At 43.8% G+C, this 17,501-nt stretch overlaps 1 protein-coding gene across 1 annotated transcript in view; it reads left to right on the forward strand.

Annotated features, from left to right (window-relative positions):
• Positions 1-2,611: 2,611 nt before the first annotated feature.
• Positions 2,612-17,501, forward strand: part of LOC145342636 (sodium- and chloride-dependent neutral and basic amino acid transporter B(0+)-like) — a 68,870-nt gene continuing 53,980 nt past the window's right edge. The window contains exons 1-2 of the mRNA XM_080188182.1: positions 2,612-2,688; positions 12,543-12,696. Coding sequence (XP_080044308.1) covers positions 2,641-2,688; positions 12,543-12,696 — 202 coding nt within the window. The 5' untranslated portion in view covers positions 2,612-2,640. The remainder of the gene's footprint in view (positions 2,689-12,542; positions 12,697-17,501) is intronic.

Genomic DNA, 17,501 nt, shown 5'->3' on the forward strand with positions numbered 1-17,501 from the left:
AACACAGACACGGGGGGAACGTACAAACTCTGCACAGTGACCTGAAGCTGGAATTGAACCTGGGTCCCTGGCAGTGAGGCCTCAATGCTAATCACTGTGCAGCCATCCCTAACTACCCTCCATTTCAGAAGGCATTTGAGAGTCAATCATATTGATTGGGTCTGGGCTTACATCTAGGCCAGACCAGGTGAGGAAAACAGATTTCCTTCCCTAAAGAACTTCAATGACCAGATGGGTTTTTACAACAATCGACCACAGTTTTATGGTCATCATTAGCCTTTTTTATTTCAGATTCTTTGCTATTTGATTTCCAGTCTCTATCTTCTACGCTCAATTACTTTTGAATTCAAATCTCAGCATCTTCTATGGTGGAATACAAACCCAGGTCCCCAGAACATTGCCCTGGGTCTATAGATTGCAAGTCCAGTGATAATTCCACTGTGATACTGTATCCCCAAAGGCAACAAATTTCAGACTATAAAACAATGGGAGATTGCTCTATCATTTGTTCTGACAACCAAATGGTTCAAAGATGACATTGGGAGGCAATGCTATTTGCAACTTGAACATAAGAGTTTATTTGTCTATCAAACCTCCCAAGCTTGAGAACTCATTAAGCACGAGGGTCTTGGACACAGGGGAGATAATTGCTATCTACTAGTCAGACACAATTTGTTATATTAAAAGTATAAATAGTAATTTAGTGCTCCCTCTATCCCTCTATTTAGTGCTCCTATATCCAACTGTGGTGGATATAGGAATTCAAATATGAAGGTTGTTGTCTTGTATGTGACCGACATGATCTTCCAATAATTTTAGTAAATGGAATATCATTTGGGTGCAGATCCTTGTACCTTAGTGTGTTCCAGTATCACTAAGTTCTGTCCTGGAACTCCTGAGTCATAACTTAGCCAAAGAATGATACCAGACATCAAATAATCTATAACAAGTAATTAAAACTGAATAATCCTGACAAATAACTCCAGGATCATTATTATGCATTGAAAGTCTCTGGCAACAATCTGATATGAAGTAAGTTTGTTCACTACCTAGGTGTAAAATTTACCTCAAGATGAAAATCCAACCTCAATCATGCCATCACTAAGACCATCTATTCCTACCTCGAACATACAGTGCAGAAGAGGCCCTTCAGCCCATCAAGTCTGCACTGACACAAGAAAAACCTGACTACCCACCTAATCCCATTCACCAGCATATGGTCCATGATCTTGAATATTATGTGCCAAATGCTTAAGGTACTTTTTAAATGATGTGAGGCAACCTGCCTCTACCATCCTCCCAGGCAGCACATTCCAAAGTTTTTCCTCACACCCCCCCTAAACCTCTTACCCTCATCTTGAACCTATGTCCCCTCATGACTGACCTTTCAACTACAGGGAACAGCTGCTCCTTATCCACTCTGTCCATGTTGCCCATAATCTTATACATCTTAATCAGGTCACACCCTCAATCTTCTCTGCTTCAATGAAAGTAAACCAAACTCTTCACAAGTTAAATGTTCCATTCCTGGCAGCATTCTGGTGAATCTCCTCTGCACCTCTCCAGTACAATCATATCGTTGCTATAATGTGCCAACCAGAAACGTCACATGGTGCTCTAGCTGTGGCCGCACCAAAGTGCTATACAGCTCCAACGTGATTTCCCTACTTTTGGAATTTATGCCTGAAATGATAAAGGCAAATGTGCCATATGCCTTTTCCACCACCCTACAATGCCCTTCCATCTTCAGAGATCTACGGGCAAACATGCCCCTCTGTTCCCCTCCCACCTCACCTCAGAACTTCCTAGTGTCATGCCAGTCATTGAAAATTTCTTTGTCAAATTACTCCTTCCAAAGTGTATCACCTCACATTTTTCAGGGTTAAATTCAATCTGCCACTTATCTGCCCATGTGACTGTTCCGTCTATATCTTCTTGCAGCCCAAGACACTCAGGGCCCAATTTTACCATTTTGATTCGAAGTGCTGAAACTGGGAGTGTTTCAGATCTGACTTTTAGACTGGTTCTCAGGCGCTCCCATATGCACTGCCTGCAAAAATATCAGTAATTCTGAATTGCGCTGCACAAACCTGTGGGCAGGGTTTAACGCACCCAAAACACTGCAGCTCCAATTGGAGTTTTCAACTGCACAGGTGCCGAAGGGAGGTTACTCCCCTGCCACACTGCTCCCAGGCTGGATAAAGTCTTGCCCCGAGCACCCACAGACATTGCCCCACCCCCACAACATTACTGCCCCCTTTATTCCGCCCCCCCCCACACAAACAGACTAATTGTGGCCCCTGGCCTCACTTCTGCCCCCCCCCCCCCAATGATCGCATGTAGAGTGGCAGTGGACACCCGCCCTTACCGCCCCCCCCCAGAGTGGTTGACCCACTCCCCCCACCAAGTGATCTGACCCACCCCCGCCGGTGGTCTCACCCACCTCCCTCCCCCCGGAGTGGTCCGGCCCCCCTCCCCCGCCCCTCCCGAGTGAGCAAACCGCCGCCCTCGTGTCTCCGCCCCCCAGGGAACGAGCCTCCCCCCGTCACCGAGAACCCCGGCTCCCGCCCCCCGCCCGCTCCATCACCGAGCCGAGTCGGAGCCGCTGAAACTTCCGTCTTCAGAAGCTGGAGCGCCAGAATGGGTTTCCTGCGGACCTTGATGTGGAGATGCTGGCGTTGGACTGCGGTAGGTACAGTAAGAAGTCTGACAACAGCAGCTTAAAGTCCAACAGTCACCTCATGAAGGGGCAGTGTTCCCAAAGCTCGTGATTGTAAATAAACCTTGTTGGACTTTAACCTGGTGTTGAGACTTTCTGCGAATCAGGTTTGTTTCGTGCTGAGTCTGGACGGCTGAACGCGGTGGTAAAGGGAGAAGTGCTGGTAAGTTTGGGTGTCCGGCCCATTTAGTCAATTTAAATGCAAACAAGTGCATTGAAATGGCCGCTGCGCCCGTTTCAAGCGCAGGCCTGACTGTGACCATTTTAGGTGCTTGGTAAAGGGGGAACGGCCACAGAGGCAGTCGTGGATTGCACTACTTGTCTCGTGCCCAACTTTACCAAGTTTCTACATGTGAAAACAGGTACATCATGATGGTAAAGATGGGCCCACAGCCTTAGTATTAACCATCTGGCCACTCTTTGTGTCATCCACAAAACTTAATAATCCTCCCCCCTCCACACACAATCGAAGAACAAAGAACAGTACAGCACAGAAACAGGCCTTTCTGCCCTCCAAGCCCACCCCAATCATGTTGTCCTACCTAGACCAACTGTTTGTATCCCTCTTTTCCCCATCTGTTCATGTGTCTATCCAGATAAGTCTCAAATGTCACTAATGTGTCTACCTCAACCACCTCACTTGGCAGTGCATTCCAGTTCACATCACCACCCTCTTAAAAAAAAACTTTCCCCGCACATCTCCACTGAACCTTTCCTGCTTACCTTAAACTTGTGCCTTCTTGTAACTGTCATTTCTGCCCTGAGAATAAGTTTCCAAATGTTCATCCTACCTATATCTCTCAGTTTTATAAACATCTATCAGGTCACCGCTCAGCCTCCATCTTTCCAGAGAGAACAGTCCCAGTTTATTCAATCTCTCCTCATAGCTAATACTCTCCATACCAGACAACATCCTGGTAAACCTTTTCTGTACTTTCTCCAATGTCTCCACATCCTTCCGGTGGTGTGGCAACCAGCATTGGACACAGTATTCCAAATGTGGCCTCACCAATGTTTTATATAACCGGAACGTAATTTGCCAACATTTACACTTGATGCCCCGTCTAGTGAAGGCAAGCATGCTATATGCTTTCTTCACCATCTATTTCACAATCATCCATGTTGTTTGTATAAATGATGAATAATAGGGAATCCAGCGCAGACCAAAGGTTATGGGCAGAAAGCAGGATTAGGCTATCCAGTTGGACGATCAGCCATGCTGGGTCCTCTGCTATTTTTATCAATGACTTGGAAGAGGGGCTAATGGGTGGATTAGTAAATTTGCTGATGACATCAAGATTGATGGAGTACTAGATGAGGCTGAGGGCTCTTGTAGGCTGCAAAGAGACATTGATAAGATGCAGAGCTGGGCCGAAAAGTGGCAGACGGTGTTTAACCCTGAAAAGTGGAAGGTGATTCATTTTGGTAGGACAAACTTGAATGTGAATTACAGGGTCAACAGCAGGGTTCTGAGGAATGTGGAGGAACAGAGAGATCTTGGGGTTCATATCCACAGATCTCTGAAGGTTGCCACTCAAGTGGACAGAGCTGTGAAGAAGGTTCATTGTATGTCAGCATGTATTAACAGAGTGTTTTGAGTTGAAGCACCATGGGGTTATGCTGCAACTGTACAGGACCCTGGTGAGACCACATTTGGAATATTGTATGCAGTTCTGGTCACCTCACTATATAAAAAGGATGTGGAAGCATTGGAGAGAATGCAGAGGAAATTTATCAGGATGCTGCCTGGTTTAGAGGGTGGGTCTTATGAGGAAAGGGTGAGGGAGCTGGGGCTTTTCTCTTTAGAGCAGAGGAAGATGCGAGGCGACTTAATAGAAGTGGAGATCGATGGTCTCCTTTAGAATTTTCTCCAATAGTTTCCCTACCACTGACATGAGACTCACTGATCTGTAGTTCCTTGGTTCATCTCTACAACCCTTCTTAAATATTGAAACTACGCTGGCTGTTCTCCAATCCTCTGGCACCTCCCCCATGATGTGGAGATACCGGCGTTGAACTCGGGTAAGCACAGTAAGAAGTCTCACAACACCAGGTTAATGTCCAACAGGATTATTTGGTAGCAAAAGCCACTAGCTTTCAGAGCGCTGCTCCTTCGTCAAGTAAGTGGGAGTTCTGTTCACAGTCAGGGCATATGAAGACACAAACTCAATTTACAAAGTAATGTTTGGAATGCAAGTCTTTACAGGTAATCAGATCTTAAAGGTACAGACAATGTGAGTGGAGAGAGGGGTTAAGCACAGGTTAAAGAGATGAGTATTGTCTCCAGCCAAGACAGTTAGTGAGATTTTGCAAGCCCAGGCAAATCGTGAGGGTTACAGATAATGTGACTTGAGGCTGTCCTCTTGTGTGCGGAACTTGGCTATCAGTCTCTGCTCAGCAACTTTGTGTTATCGTGTGTCGCGAAGGCCGTCTTGGAGAACGCTTGCCCGAAGATCAGAAGCTGAATGCCCGTGACCGCTGAAGTGTTCCCCAACAGGAAGAGAACACTGTTGTCTGGTGATTGTTAAGTGGTGTTCATTCATCTGTTGTCATAGCGTCTGCATGGTCTCTCCAATGTACCCTGCCTCGGGACATCCTTTTCTGCAGTGTATCAGGTAGACAATGTTGGCCGAGTTGCAAGTGTATGTACCATGTACCTGGTGGATGGTGTTCTCATGTGAGATGATGGCATCCGTGTCGATCATTCAGCACATGTTGCAGAGGTTGCTGTGGCAGGGTTGTGTGATGTCATGGTCACTATTCTCCTGAAGGCTGGGTAGTTTACTGCGAACAATAGTGTGTTTGAGGTTGTGCGGTTGTTTGAAGGCAAGAAGTAGGGGTGTGGGGCTGGCCTTGGCAAGGTGTTCATCTTCATCAATGATATGTTGAAGGCTCCAGAGAAGATGTTGCAGCTTCTCCGCTCCAGGGAAATACTGGATGACAAAGGATACCCTGCCTGCCACACCCCATGTTTGTCTTCTGAGAAGTTCGATGCTGTTTTTCACTGTGGCACATCGGAACTGTCGATCGATACAGATCAACTGTTGATCTCCAGCTTCCACCCTAAACACATTAAAGAAGCCATCCTCTATGGACAAGCCGTCCATATACACAGGATCTGCTCAGATGAGGAGGATCGCAACAGACACCTCCAGACACTGGTGTTGTGAGACTTCTTGCTGTGTGTACCTCCTCCATGTGTTGAAGTTCAGGCCACCAACAAACAACTTTCCTGCTTCAGTCATGGTGGCAGGAATGCTGCGCATTTGAACGTGTGAAGCTCTAGGAGCTGGCCTAACTGGCGGAGCCGGTGGTCTTGGGGACCGTATATGTGGTGGGGGTCTCCTACGATCTCGGGCGAAGTGTCCTGGCTGCCCATAATTAAAACATGTCCCTCTGTCTCTCCCCAGAGTTGCTGTGTAAGGTGGAGCTATACCTCTCTGGTATTGGTGATCCCCTCTATTCTTGTTTCTCCATATTGGACCCTGGCTAGCCCTCATCGGAAGCAGTCTTGCCTCCCTTTCTGACCATGACATTGGGGTACCCTGAACTTCCTATTCCCGGACTCAAGCTAACCGTCAGAGAACCCATGCTTCATTGTGTGTAGTCTCTGCAGGTCAAAATTAGCGCAAGCTTTCTTGCCTTCCTTTGTTGTGTGCGAGACTAATTTCCTAGCCCATTTGGATGAATCAGCCTCATTTAATCTAGCCCGATCTCATTCCCTATATACTCCCATGAAGTGGATCCGTAAATAACCGGCAAAGGCAGTCAGATGTTCCCCTCTCCTCTGTCTACATTTATTTAACCCATCTACAGGATGCCCTATATGAAATCCTACCTCAGTCAATATTGCTTCCTTGGCTTCGTTTAAGGTTCCTTCCTTGACGTTTTGAGGAGCTGGCAGAGCAGACCGTACAGACTTGTTTAAGCACGTGACTATCAGCTTCACTTCTTCCCTTTCACCTAGCCCATGCATTATCTTCTGCTACCTGACATTCTCAAAGAAACTGTGGATCAGCCAATGGCTCAAAGGTTGTGATTTTATTTGCGATTTCAACCGATTGTGCCACCGTAAACGGGGTCGTGTATATGAAAGCTAGGCTCCGGGATTCTCCTACCCGATGTTCAATCGTCACCGGGTGCATCGGTATTGACGTGGAGATGCTGGCGTCGGACTTGGGTAAACACAGAAAGAAGTCTGACAACACCAGGTTTAAGTCCAACCTATTTATTTGATAGTGAATTCACAAGCTTTCGAGGTTCCCCTCTTCGTCAGGTGAATGAAGAGTTCTGGCCTCATACAGAGCATATAAAGCACAGACAGTTTACAGATTACTGATTAGAATGCGAATCTTTACACCTAACCTGCTGTTCAAGTCTTAAAGTGGCTGACAATGTGAGTGGAAGGAGCACTGATCACAGGTTAAAGAGACGTGTATTGTCTCCAGACAGTATAGTAAGTGAGGTTTTTCACACCCAGGCAAGTCATGGGGGTTACAGATAGTGCGACATGAACCCAAGATCCCTGTTGAGACCGTCCTCATGTGTGCGGAACTTGGCTATCAGTCTTTGCTCAGCGACTCTGCGCTGTCGTGTGTCGTGAAGGCAGCCTTGGAGAATGCTTACCCGAAGGTCAGAGGCCGAATGCCTGTGACCGCTGAAGTGTTCACCAACAGGAAGGGAACAGTCTTGCCTGGTGATTGTTGAGCGATGTTCATTCATCCATTGTCATAGCGTCTGCATGGTCTCCCCAGTGTACCATGCTTCGGAACATCCTTTCTTGCAACGTATTAGGTAGACAACGCTGGCTGAGTCGCTAGAGTATGTACTGTGTACCTGGTGGATGGTATTCCCACGTGTGATGATGTCATCCATGTCGATGATCCGGCATGTCTTAGAGGTTGCTGTGGCAGGGTTGTGTGGTATTGTGGTCACTGTTCTCCTGAAGGCTGGGTAGTTTGCTGCGAACAGTGGTCTGTTTGAGGTTGCGCGGTTGTCTGAAGGCAAGAAGTGGGGGTGTGGGGATAGCCCTGGCGAGATGTTCGTCTTCATCAATGACATGTTGAAGACTCCGGAGAAGAACCCTGGGGTGCAGTCCATCCAGTCCAGATGATTTATCCACCTTCAGACCTTTCAGTTTCCCCAGAACCTTCTCTTAGTAATGGCCACTATACTCACCTGTGTCCCCTGACTCTCCTGGAGCTCTGGCATCCCATGGTGTCTTCCACCGTGAAGACTGACGCAAAGTAACTATTGAATTCCTCTGCCATTGCTTTGTTTCCTATTACTTCCTCAGCAATCCAATGGTTATTTTTTCCCCTCTTACTTTATATATTGAAAAAACTCTTCCTTTCTTCTTTTATATTACTAGCTAGCTTAGACTCAGTTCATTTTCTCCACCCCTTATTGTTTTTACAATGCTCACTTTAAAGGCTTCCCAATCCTCTGGCTTCTCTTTAATCCTCGCCACTTTGTATGTTTTCCTTTTGCTTTTATGCTGTCCTTGACTTCCCTCATGGGTGCCTTGTCCTTCCCTTACATGTGTTCTCCTCCTTGGGATGAATTTCTGTTGTGCCTCCTGAATAACACTCAAAAACTCCTGTCATTGCTGTTCCACTGTCTTCCTAGCTAGGCTCCTTTTTCAATCAACTTTAGCCAGCTCCCTTTTCATGCCTTTGTAGTTACCTTTATTTAATTGTATTACTGTGACATCTGATTTCAGCTTCTCCCTCAAACTGCAGGGTAAATTCTTTTGTATTGTGGTCACCGCTCCCTAAGGGTTCCTTCACTTAAGTTCCCTAATCAAGTCTGCCTCATGACACATCCCCCAATCCAGAATTGCTTGTTCCCTTCCAGGCTCTGTCACAAGCTGCTCTAAAAAAAACCATCTCGGACATTCCACAGATTATTTTTCTTGGGATCCACTACCTACCTGATTTTCCTAGTCCACCTGCATATTGAAGTCCCCCATGATTGTAATATTGCCTTCTTTTATATGTCTTTTCTATCTCCTGATTTATTTTCTGCCCAACATCCTGACTACTGTTGGGGGGCCTGTACATAGCACTCATCAGGGATTGCCCTCAGTCCCTATGGGCATGACACTTTACCTGGTTATCCTCATTCCATTGACATACTTAGAAAATAACTTGAGATTTTCCCTACTTTAACCAGCCAGAGCTTTATTATATTCCCTCTACTTTCCTAATTGCTTTCTTGAGTTCCAACCTGCACTCCATACTTCACAAATTCCTCCACTGATTTGCTCCTTTTGTACTTGCTAAAAGCCTTTCTCTTTCTCATTGTATCCTGAATATCTCTGCTCAACAGTTCTCAGAGCTTGTTACTCCTTCCTATCACTCTCGAGGGAACATGCTGGGCTTCTCTTTAATCCTTTGAATTTCCCTCCCTTCCACTGCTTTTATGAGATTTCCCAATTACTAGTTGTTTCCAGTCTACGTTGGCCAGATCCTAAACACTGCTGTCCCCCAGTCCAATTTTTTTTTGCAACATTACACAACTTTTCTCCTATCACAGCTCATTTAGCACTGAAACCCTCATTCATGCCTTTGTTATCTCTGGGTTTGAAAATTCAGATGCACTCTTGGATGATCTTCCACATTCTACCTTCTTACATTTGAAGTCATCCAACACTGTGCTGCCCATGTCTGAACTCATGCTTTGCTCACTGACCTACGTGTTCCCCAATGTGGCCAGTGCAGACTTGATGGGCTGAATAGCCTCCTTCTGCAATGTAGGGATTCTATGTCTAGAATTTGATAGTCTCATCCTTGCTGTCAAAAGAAAAGCCAGGCAGTGTGCTGTGATGACTACTGCCCAGCAGCTCTGACAGCCATTGTTATGAAGTGATTTGAAAGGTCATGGCATACATCAGCCCTGATCTTCCAGGTCACCTGGATCCATGACAGTTTGCCTATTACTGCAATGGATCCACACCAGACACCACCTCCCTGGCCCTAACCTGGAATACCTGGATGAAAAGGACATTTATGTCAGATTTATTGACTACAGCTCAGCCTTCGACACCATTATCCACAAAACTCAAGTCCAAACTTGTGGCCTGGGGCTCAGCTCCTCCCTCTGCAACTGAATCCTAGACTTTCTAACTCACAGACTGCAAACAGTGAGAATGGGCAACACCACCTCCACAATTATCCTGAACACTGGTGTCCCAGAAGGCTGTGTCCTCAGCCGCTCAGTATACTCCTTATACACCTATGACTATATGGCCAAATTCCATTCCAACTCTAGTTGCTGATGACGCCACTGTGGTGTGTCGGATCTGAAGAGTCGGAATAGAGGAAAGAGATAGAGAATCTGATGAATTGTCGACTTCAGGAAGCGTAGTAGAGGACATGCGCCTGTCTATATCAACGGTGATGAAGTGGAAACGGTCGAGGGCTTCAAGTTTATTGGTGTCCAGATCACCAACAACCTGTCCTGGTCTCCCTACACCAATGCTATAGCTAAGCAAGCCTACCAATGCCTCTACTTGCTCAGGAGGTTAAGGAAACTCATCATGCCCTCTAGGATTCTCGCCACTTTTTACAGTTGCACCATAGAATGCATCCTTTCTGAATGTATCACAGCTTAGTATGGCTCCTGCTCTGACCAAGACCACAAGAAACTACAAAGGGTTGTGAACGTAGCCCAGTCCATCACACAAACCAGCCTCCCTTCCACTAACCCCTTTTACACTTCCCACTACCTCAGAAAAGCAGCCAGCATAATAAAGGATCCCACACACCCCAGACATATTCTCTTTCGTCGGGAAAATGGTACAAATGTCTGAAATCACGTACCAACTGACTCAAGAACAGCTTCTTCCCTGCTGCCATCAGACATTTGAATGATCTATATATTAAGTTGATCTTTCTCTACACCATAGCTATGATTGTAATACTATATTCTGCATCCTATCCTTCCTTCTCCCCTGTTTGATCTATGAACGGTATGTCTGTATAGTGCACATGAAACAATATTTTTCACTGTATCCCAATACATGTGACAAAAATAAATCTCTCCATGGCCACCCATGCTTTGTGTTATCTCCTGCAGCCCAAAGATATCTGCATTCCTCTAATTCTGGCCTCTTGAGCAACACCAATTTTAACACCAGTGACTATGCATTCAGTTGCCTAGGCACAAAGCTCTGAAATACCATCTCCATGTTTACATCATTTTCCTCCCTTAAGGCACCCCTTAAAGCCTGCCTTTTAGTGATAACCTCTGTGAAAGTTCAGGCCAACCATGAATGCTTAATTTCTTACCCTGGAAATTCTGTTTTTATGGCCTTTTAGCATTTTTTTTATATTGAGGAATAATTCATGGAATTAGTGTAGTCTTCATGATCTTATTTTACTAAACACTTCACATGCATACTTAATCTCTGTGGCCTTTTTGAACAGAGGGGCAGGATCTCATCCTTACCATGCATGAAATGTTGTTACGTAATGAGAAAATATATTCTGGAAAACATTCAGGGAAATTCCTGTTCCATTGGACATACTGGTTTTGCGAGTTTCAGTTCAAATACCAGTGTCTGACGGGTACATTATAAAACTACTAAAAACACAGATCAGTATGATATTAATCCAAAATGTAAAACATTCTTTCTTCATTATTAAAATAACACAGCCTGTTTCTTCAATCATTTCACCCCGATAAAGATTTTGGAGATGGGATTCAATCTGAAAATGTTATAATTTGAGCGGTCAAAAACCAGAATTTTGGACTTTGTTAAACCCAATTAAATCTTTCCATTAAATGCAAAATACTTTACACAATCCATTAGAAATTACTGTTGGTAATACTGATGAAACATCTGGTGTACCATGCTCTGTTTTGATGGGTTAAGTTAAGGAGCCTCAAATTAACTGAACAATGTCAGCTAATATAACTGACACTACGATAAGGAGATCTTTAGAGTTAAGAATCCAACTATATTGCTCGTCCTGTGATGCAACATAAACTCCACCAGTGCACCTTGTGGAGATGTGAGATTACTTGAAGATAAAGCTGGGAGATTCAAAATAATTGGAGCATAACAGCAGTTTAAAGTTTAAAAGAGTAGAAAGATTTTAGTGGATTTCCTTTCAGTTTCTGTGTTAGAATAAACTGTCCTTTCTTTAAGCAAATACTGTTCTTCCGTTGCTGTGCTGTGATTGCTGTAGGCATACTTGATGCTATCCCTTAAGGAATTAGCTTTGCGAGCCTTAGAAGCAGAATTGTGCCTGACCATTTTGGAATAAATACAAATACCTATAATTAAATAATTTTAGTTGGCAGATCAACCTATTAATAATAGAAATAGAAAAGAACTTGAATGTCATCATCATGTGCTGAGTAAATAGAGCTATTCCCCTTTTAAATTGTATATAAGAAGCTGGGATTTGACTGATAGAGTCATTACCTGTTGTGGAGCTGATTAGTTCTTGACACAGTCTGAGCAGTACAAAGTTAGGAGACCTTTGCACCTCACCCCCAACAAACAGAAGAATCGTTTATTGTCCAAAAATGGACAAGAGATAGCTTTACCTGGATTTGAATAATCGCCTTCCAGGGGACATAGTGAGTAAATGGTAAACTTACATTAAACCCTGAGAGGTTTTGAAAATTTGATGACTTTGTTTGTTGTGAATTGCAGAATCTGTCGTGCTCAGGATGTATCAAACTACAAACCAATTACACTGCTAAATGGAGAACAAAGTGTCTCTGTTGTGGGTGAAACCTGTTTTTTGTTCTGAGTTCTGTACTGAGAAAGTTTAATTTCTAACTTGTCCATTTCCTCTCTTTTCTCAAGGTTGTCACCAGTGAACAGATCGATGAAAGAGACGAGAATTTGGATCGAGGCAACTGGTCCTCGAAGGCTGACTACTTGCTGTCACTGGTCGGTTTTGCTGTGGGTCTGGGCAATGTCTGGAGATTCCCCTATATGGCTTACAAAAATGGAGGAGGTACTTATTGAATTCAAAATAGAAGGCAGAAATTAAAGGGAATATTCATTGAATTTATTGTTATTTTAATAATTCAATGAACCACTTACAGTACTAAATATTGGTTTGAATAATGTCGATATAAGAAATTGCACCTCTGAGCTGTGCCCTACCTTGAAATTCTAGTGAAGGTTTAAGAAGCATCCTCATGAAACAAAGGAGGAATGAATAAAGAGATTAATCCACCAGTCTCAGTCTGCCATCAGGCAGAGGGATGAAGAGTATGGGGGGTGGCATTGCTAGTCAGGGAAAATGTTACAGCAGTGGTCAGGCAGGACAGATTAGAGGGTTTGTCTACCGAAGCCATGTGGGTGGAGCTGAGAAACAGGAAAGGTATGACCACATTATATTGTATTATAGACCACCCAATAGTCAGCGAGAATTGGAGGAGCAGATCTGCAGATAGATAGCAGACAACTGCAGGAAATGTAAAGTAGTTATAGTATGGGATTTTAATTTTACACATATAGATTGGGACTCCCAAACTCTTAAAGGTCTAGATGGGTTAGAGTTTGTAAAATGTGTTCAGGAAAATTTTCTAAATTGATATTTAGAGGTGCCAACTAGAGAGGATGCAATATTAGATCTCCTGTTAGGAAATGAGTTAGGACAAGTGACGGAAATGTGTGTAGGGGAACACTTTGGTTCCAGTGATCATAACACCATTAGTTTCAACTTGATCATGGATAAAGATAGATCTGGTCCTGAGGTTTAGGTTCTCAACTGGAAAAAGGCCAAATTTGAAGAAATGAGAAAGGATCTAAAAAGCGTGGATTGGGACAGACTGTTCTCTGGCAAGGATATGATTGGTAAGTGGGAGGCCTTCAAAGGAGAAATTTTGAGTGCAGAGTTTGTATGTTCCTATCAGGATTAAAGGCAAAGTGAATAAGAATAAAGAACCTTGGCTCTCAAGGGATATTGGAACTCTGATAAAGAAGAAGAGAGAGATGTGTGACGTGTATAGGCAACAGGGAGCAAATAAGGTGGTTGAGGAGTATAAAAAGTGCAAGAAACTACTTTTAAGAAAGAAATCAGGAGAGCTAAAAGAAGACATGAGGTTGCTTTGGCAGTCAAGGTGAAGGATAATCCTAAGAGCTTCTACAGTATATTAAGAGCAGAAGAATAGTAAGGGATGTTGATAGCTCATGTTGTTCCATTGTTTAAAAAAGGCTCAAAAAGTAATCCAGGAAACTATAGGCCAGTAAGTTTAATGTCAGTAGTAGGTAAATTATTGGAAGGAGTACTAAGACATAGGATCTACAACCATTTAGATGGACAGGGACTTATTAGGGAGAGTCAACATGGCTTTGTGCATGGTAGGTCATGTTTAACCAATCTATTAGAGTCTTTCAAGGAGGTTACCAGAAAAGTGAATGAAGGGAAGGCACTGGATGTTGTCTGCATGGACTTCAGTAAGGCCTTTGACAAGGTCCAACATGGGAGGTTAGTTAGGAAGGTTCAGTCGCAGGGTATACATGGAGAGGTAGTTTAGGAGTCGAGAGATAATGTTGCAGCTATATAAGACCCTGGTCAGACCCCACTTGGAGTACTGTGCTCAGTTCTGGTCGTCTCATTACAAGATGTGGAAGCCACAGAAAGGGTGCAAAGGAGATTTACAAGGATGTTGCCTGGATTGGGGAGTATGCCTCCTGATGATAGGTTGAAGGAGCTCGGCCTTTTCTCCTTGAGAGACAAAGGGTGAGGGGTGACCTGATAGAGATGTAAAGGATGTTGAGAGGTATTGATTGAGTGGATAGTTAGAGGCTTTTTCCCAGGGCTGAATGATTGCCACAAGAGGACACGGGTTTAAAATGCTGGGGAGTAAGTACTGAGGAGATGTCAGGGGTATGTTTTTCACTCAGAGTGGTGGGTGTGTGGAATGAGCTGCCAGCAACGGTGGTGGAGGTGGACTTGATTGGGTCTTTTAAGAGACTTTAGATAAGTACATGGAACTTAGTAAGATAGAGGGTTATAGGTAAGCCTAGTAATCTCTAAGGTAGGGACATGTTCGGCACAACTTTGTGGGCCGAAGGGCCTGTATTGTGCTGTAGTATTTCTGTGTTCCTCTGTCAGTATGATTGCTTCTCTGAGTGGAGGCCTGTGACGAGTGGTGTACCACACGGATCATGCTGAGTCCATTGTTGTTTGTCATCTGTGTCAATGATCTGGATGATAATGTGGTAAATTGGATCAGCAAATTTGCTGATGATACAAAGATTGGAGGTGCAGTGGACAATGAGGAAGGTTTTCAAAGCTTGTGGAGGGATTTGGACCAACTAGAAAAATGGGCTGAAGAATGGCAGATAGAGTTTAGTGCAGACAAGTGAGGTATTGCACTTTGGAAGGACAAACCAAGATAGAACCTACAAGGTAAATGGTAGGACACTGAAGAATACAGTGGAACAGAGGGATGTGGGAATACAGATATTTCCCTAAAAGTGGCATCACAGGTAGATAGGGTCGTAAAGAGTGCTTTTGGTACATTGGCCTTTCTTAAATAGTTGAGGCCCCAGCACCAATCCCTGCGGCACTCCACTAGTTACCAACCGCCAATCAGAATAGCACCCATTTATACCATTTACCTTATACTCTGTGAGATATACCATACATTTACCTTATACTCTGAGACGCAGGAAGGATGTTGTCAATAGTGAGGGCGTCCAAAACCAGGGGTCACAGTCTGAGATACAGGGTAGACCATTTGGGATGGAGATGAGGAGACATTTCAAGGAGTGGTGAGCCTGTGGAATTCATTACCGCAGGAAATAGTTGATGCCAAAACATTAAGAATATTGCAGAGGCAGCTGGATATAGCACTTAGGTGAATGGGATAAAAGATTGTGGGGAGAAATCAGGATTAAGCTATTGAATTGGACAATCAGCCATGATCATGACGAGTGGCGGAGCAGGCTCACAGGGCTGAATGGCCTCCTCCTGCTCCTAACTCCTATGATTCCATGTTTCTATGTATGTAAATTCCTGACTCTGTCTTAGAACCATTACCTTTGCTTCCTCCGAGGTTTGGTAGCAGCGTGAATGAAAGTATTGTTGAGAATGTTACAGCTGCACTCACATTCAACAGGGACCCAGGTTCCATTTCCCCTCCCCCTGGAAGACTAACACAGACTCTTTCCCGAAGTGGAAGGTTGCGATAATGTTGCCTTACTCAACTGGGAGCTTGCAAGGCCACTAAAGTGGGCAGTCAATAAAGAACTGGAGTGAGTCACATATATTGCTTTCGCCTTAAAGACCTCAACAAAGCAACTGAGATATTACAAGAATCCAACAGCTTTAAGGTCACTTTTGCTCATACTAGCTTTTCATTGACAATGAGTTAAAATCTCAAGCAACCATAGTGGGATTTGAGCTCAGCTTTTGCTGGTGTGTGGGACCAGACCTCTGGTTTACTCGTCCAGTAAAGGAGCCATACCCAAAGCTGGAAAGCAAATGCAGTGAAGGTAATTAGCTGTGCTGGAGCATAGACCATGCAGCAGAGAAGACGTCAGAATGGATCACTCACTGTCACAGGAAGAAGTGTTTGTGGTGGGAATGAGCTGAAGGGGCAGGTAGAGCTACAAACTGACAACCTCACTAGCCAATCGACCCCATCCCATTCAAAGGTGACGTTGCAGGGAGCAAAACCACAATCACCATGTGCCAGCTCTTGATGAGTTACATGGTGAGGAGGCAGCAGTTATATTGTTTGATGGAGTCAGTTATTTTATGTTCAAGATATACCATTTGTAGTCTGTGAAATATACCGTACATTTACCTTGTACTCTGTAAGATATACCATACATTTACCTTGTACTCCGCAAGATATATCATACATTTACCCAGTACTCTGTAAGATATACCATACATTTACCTTGTACTCTGCAAGATATATCATACATTTATCCAGTACTCTGTGAGATATAATTTACCTTGTACTCTGTGAGATATACCATACATATACCCTGTACTCTGTGGGATATACCATACATTTACCTTGTACTGTGCAAGATATATCATACATTTACCCAGTACTCTGTAAGATATATCATACATTTACCCAGTACTCTGTAAGATATATCATACATTTACCCAGTACTCTGTAAGATATACCATACATTTACCTTGTACTCTGCAAGATATATCATACATTTACCCAGTACTCTGTGAGATATAAAGTGCCTTGTACTCTGTGAGATATACCATACATTTACCTTGTACTCTGCAAGATATACCATACATTTACCTTGTACTCTGCAAGATATATCATACATTTCCCCTGTAATCTGTGAGATATATTAAACATTTACCCTGTACAATGTGAGATATACCATACATTTACCTTATACTCTGTGAGATATACCATACATTTACCTTGTACTCTGAGATACACTATACATTTACCCTGTACTCTGCAAGGTATACCATGCATTTACCTCATACAGTGTGAGATATACTACAGGTGATATGTGTGTGTGTGTGTGTGTGTGTGTGTGTGTTAGTAAATTATGGGGTGTGGGGCACCATTCATTCGAGCTGCAGAAAGGCATTTCTTTCTTAATATCCAGATCTGCGATTAATATTGGTCAGGGTCATTGGTCAGAACATTGAACACAGGAATTGAGATGTCTTATTGAAGTTGTACGAGACATTGGTATGGCCACATTTGGAATACTGTGTACAGTTCTGGTCACCCTATTATAGAAAGATTATTATTAAAGTAGAAAGAGTGTAGAAAAGATTTACTAGGATGCTACCGGGACTTGATGGTT

The sequence above is a fragment of the Carcharhinus amblyrhynchos genome, chromosome 4 (assembly GCF_965287045.1).
Source record: "Carcharhinus amblyrhynchos chromosome 4, sCarAmb.v2.hapA, whole genome shotgun sequence".
NCBI lineage: Eukaryota > Metazoa > Chordata > Chondrichthyes > Carcharhiniformes > Carcharhinidae > Carcharhinus > Carcharhinus amblyrhynchos.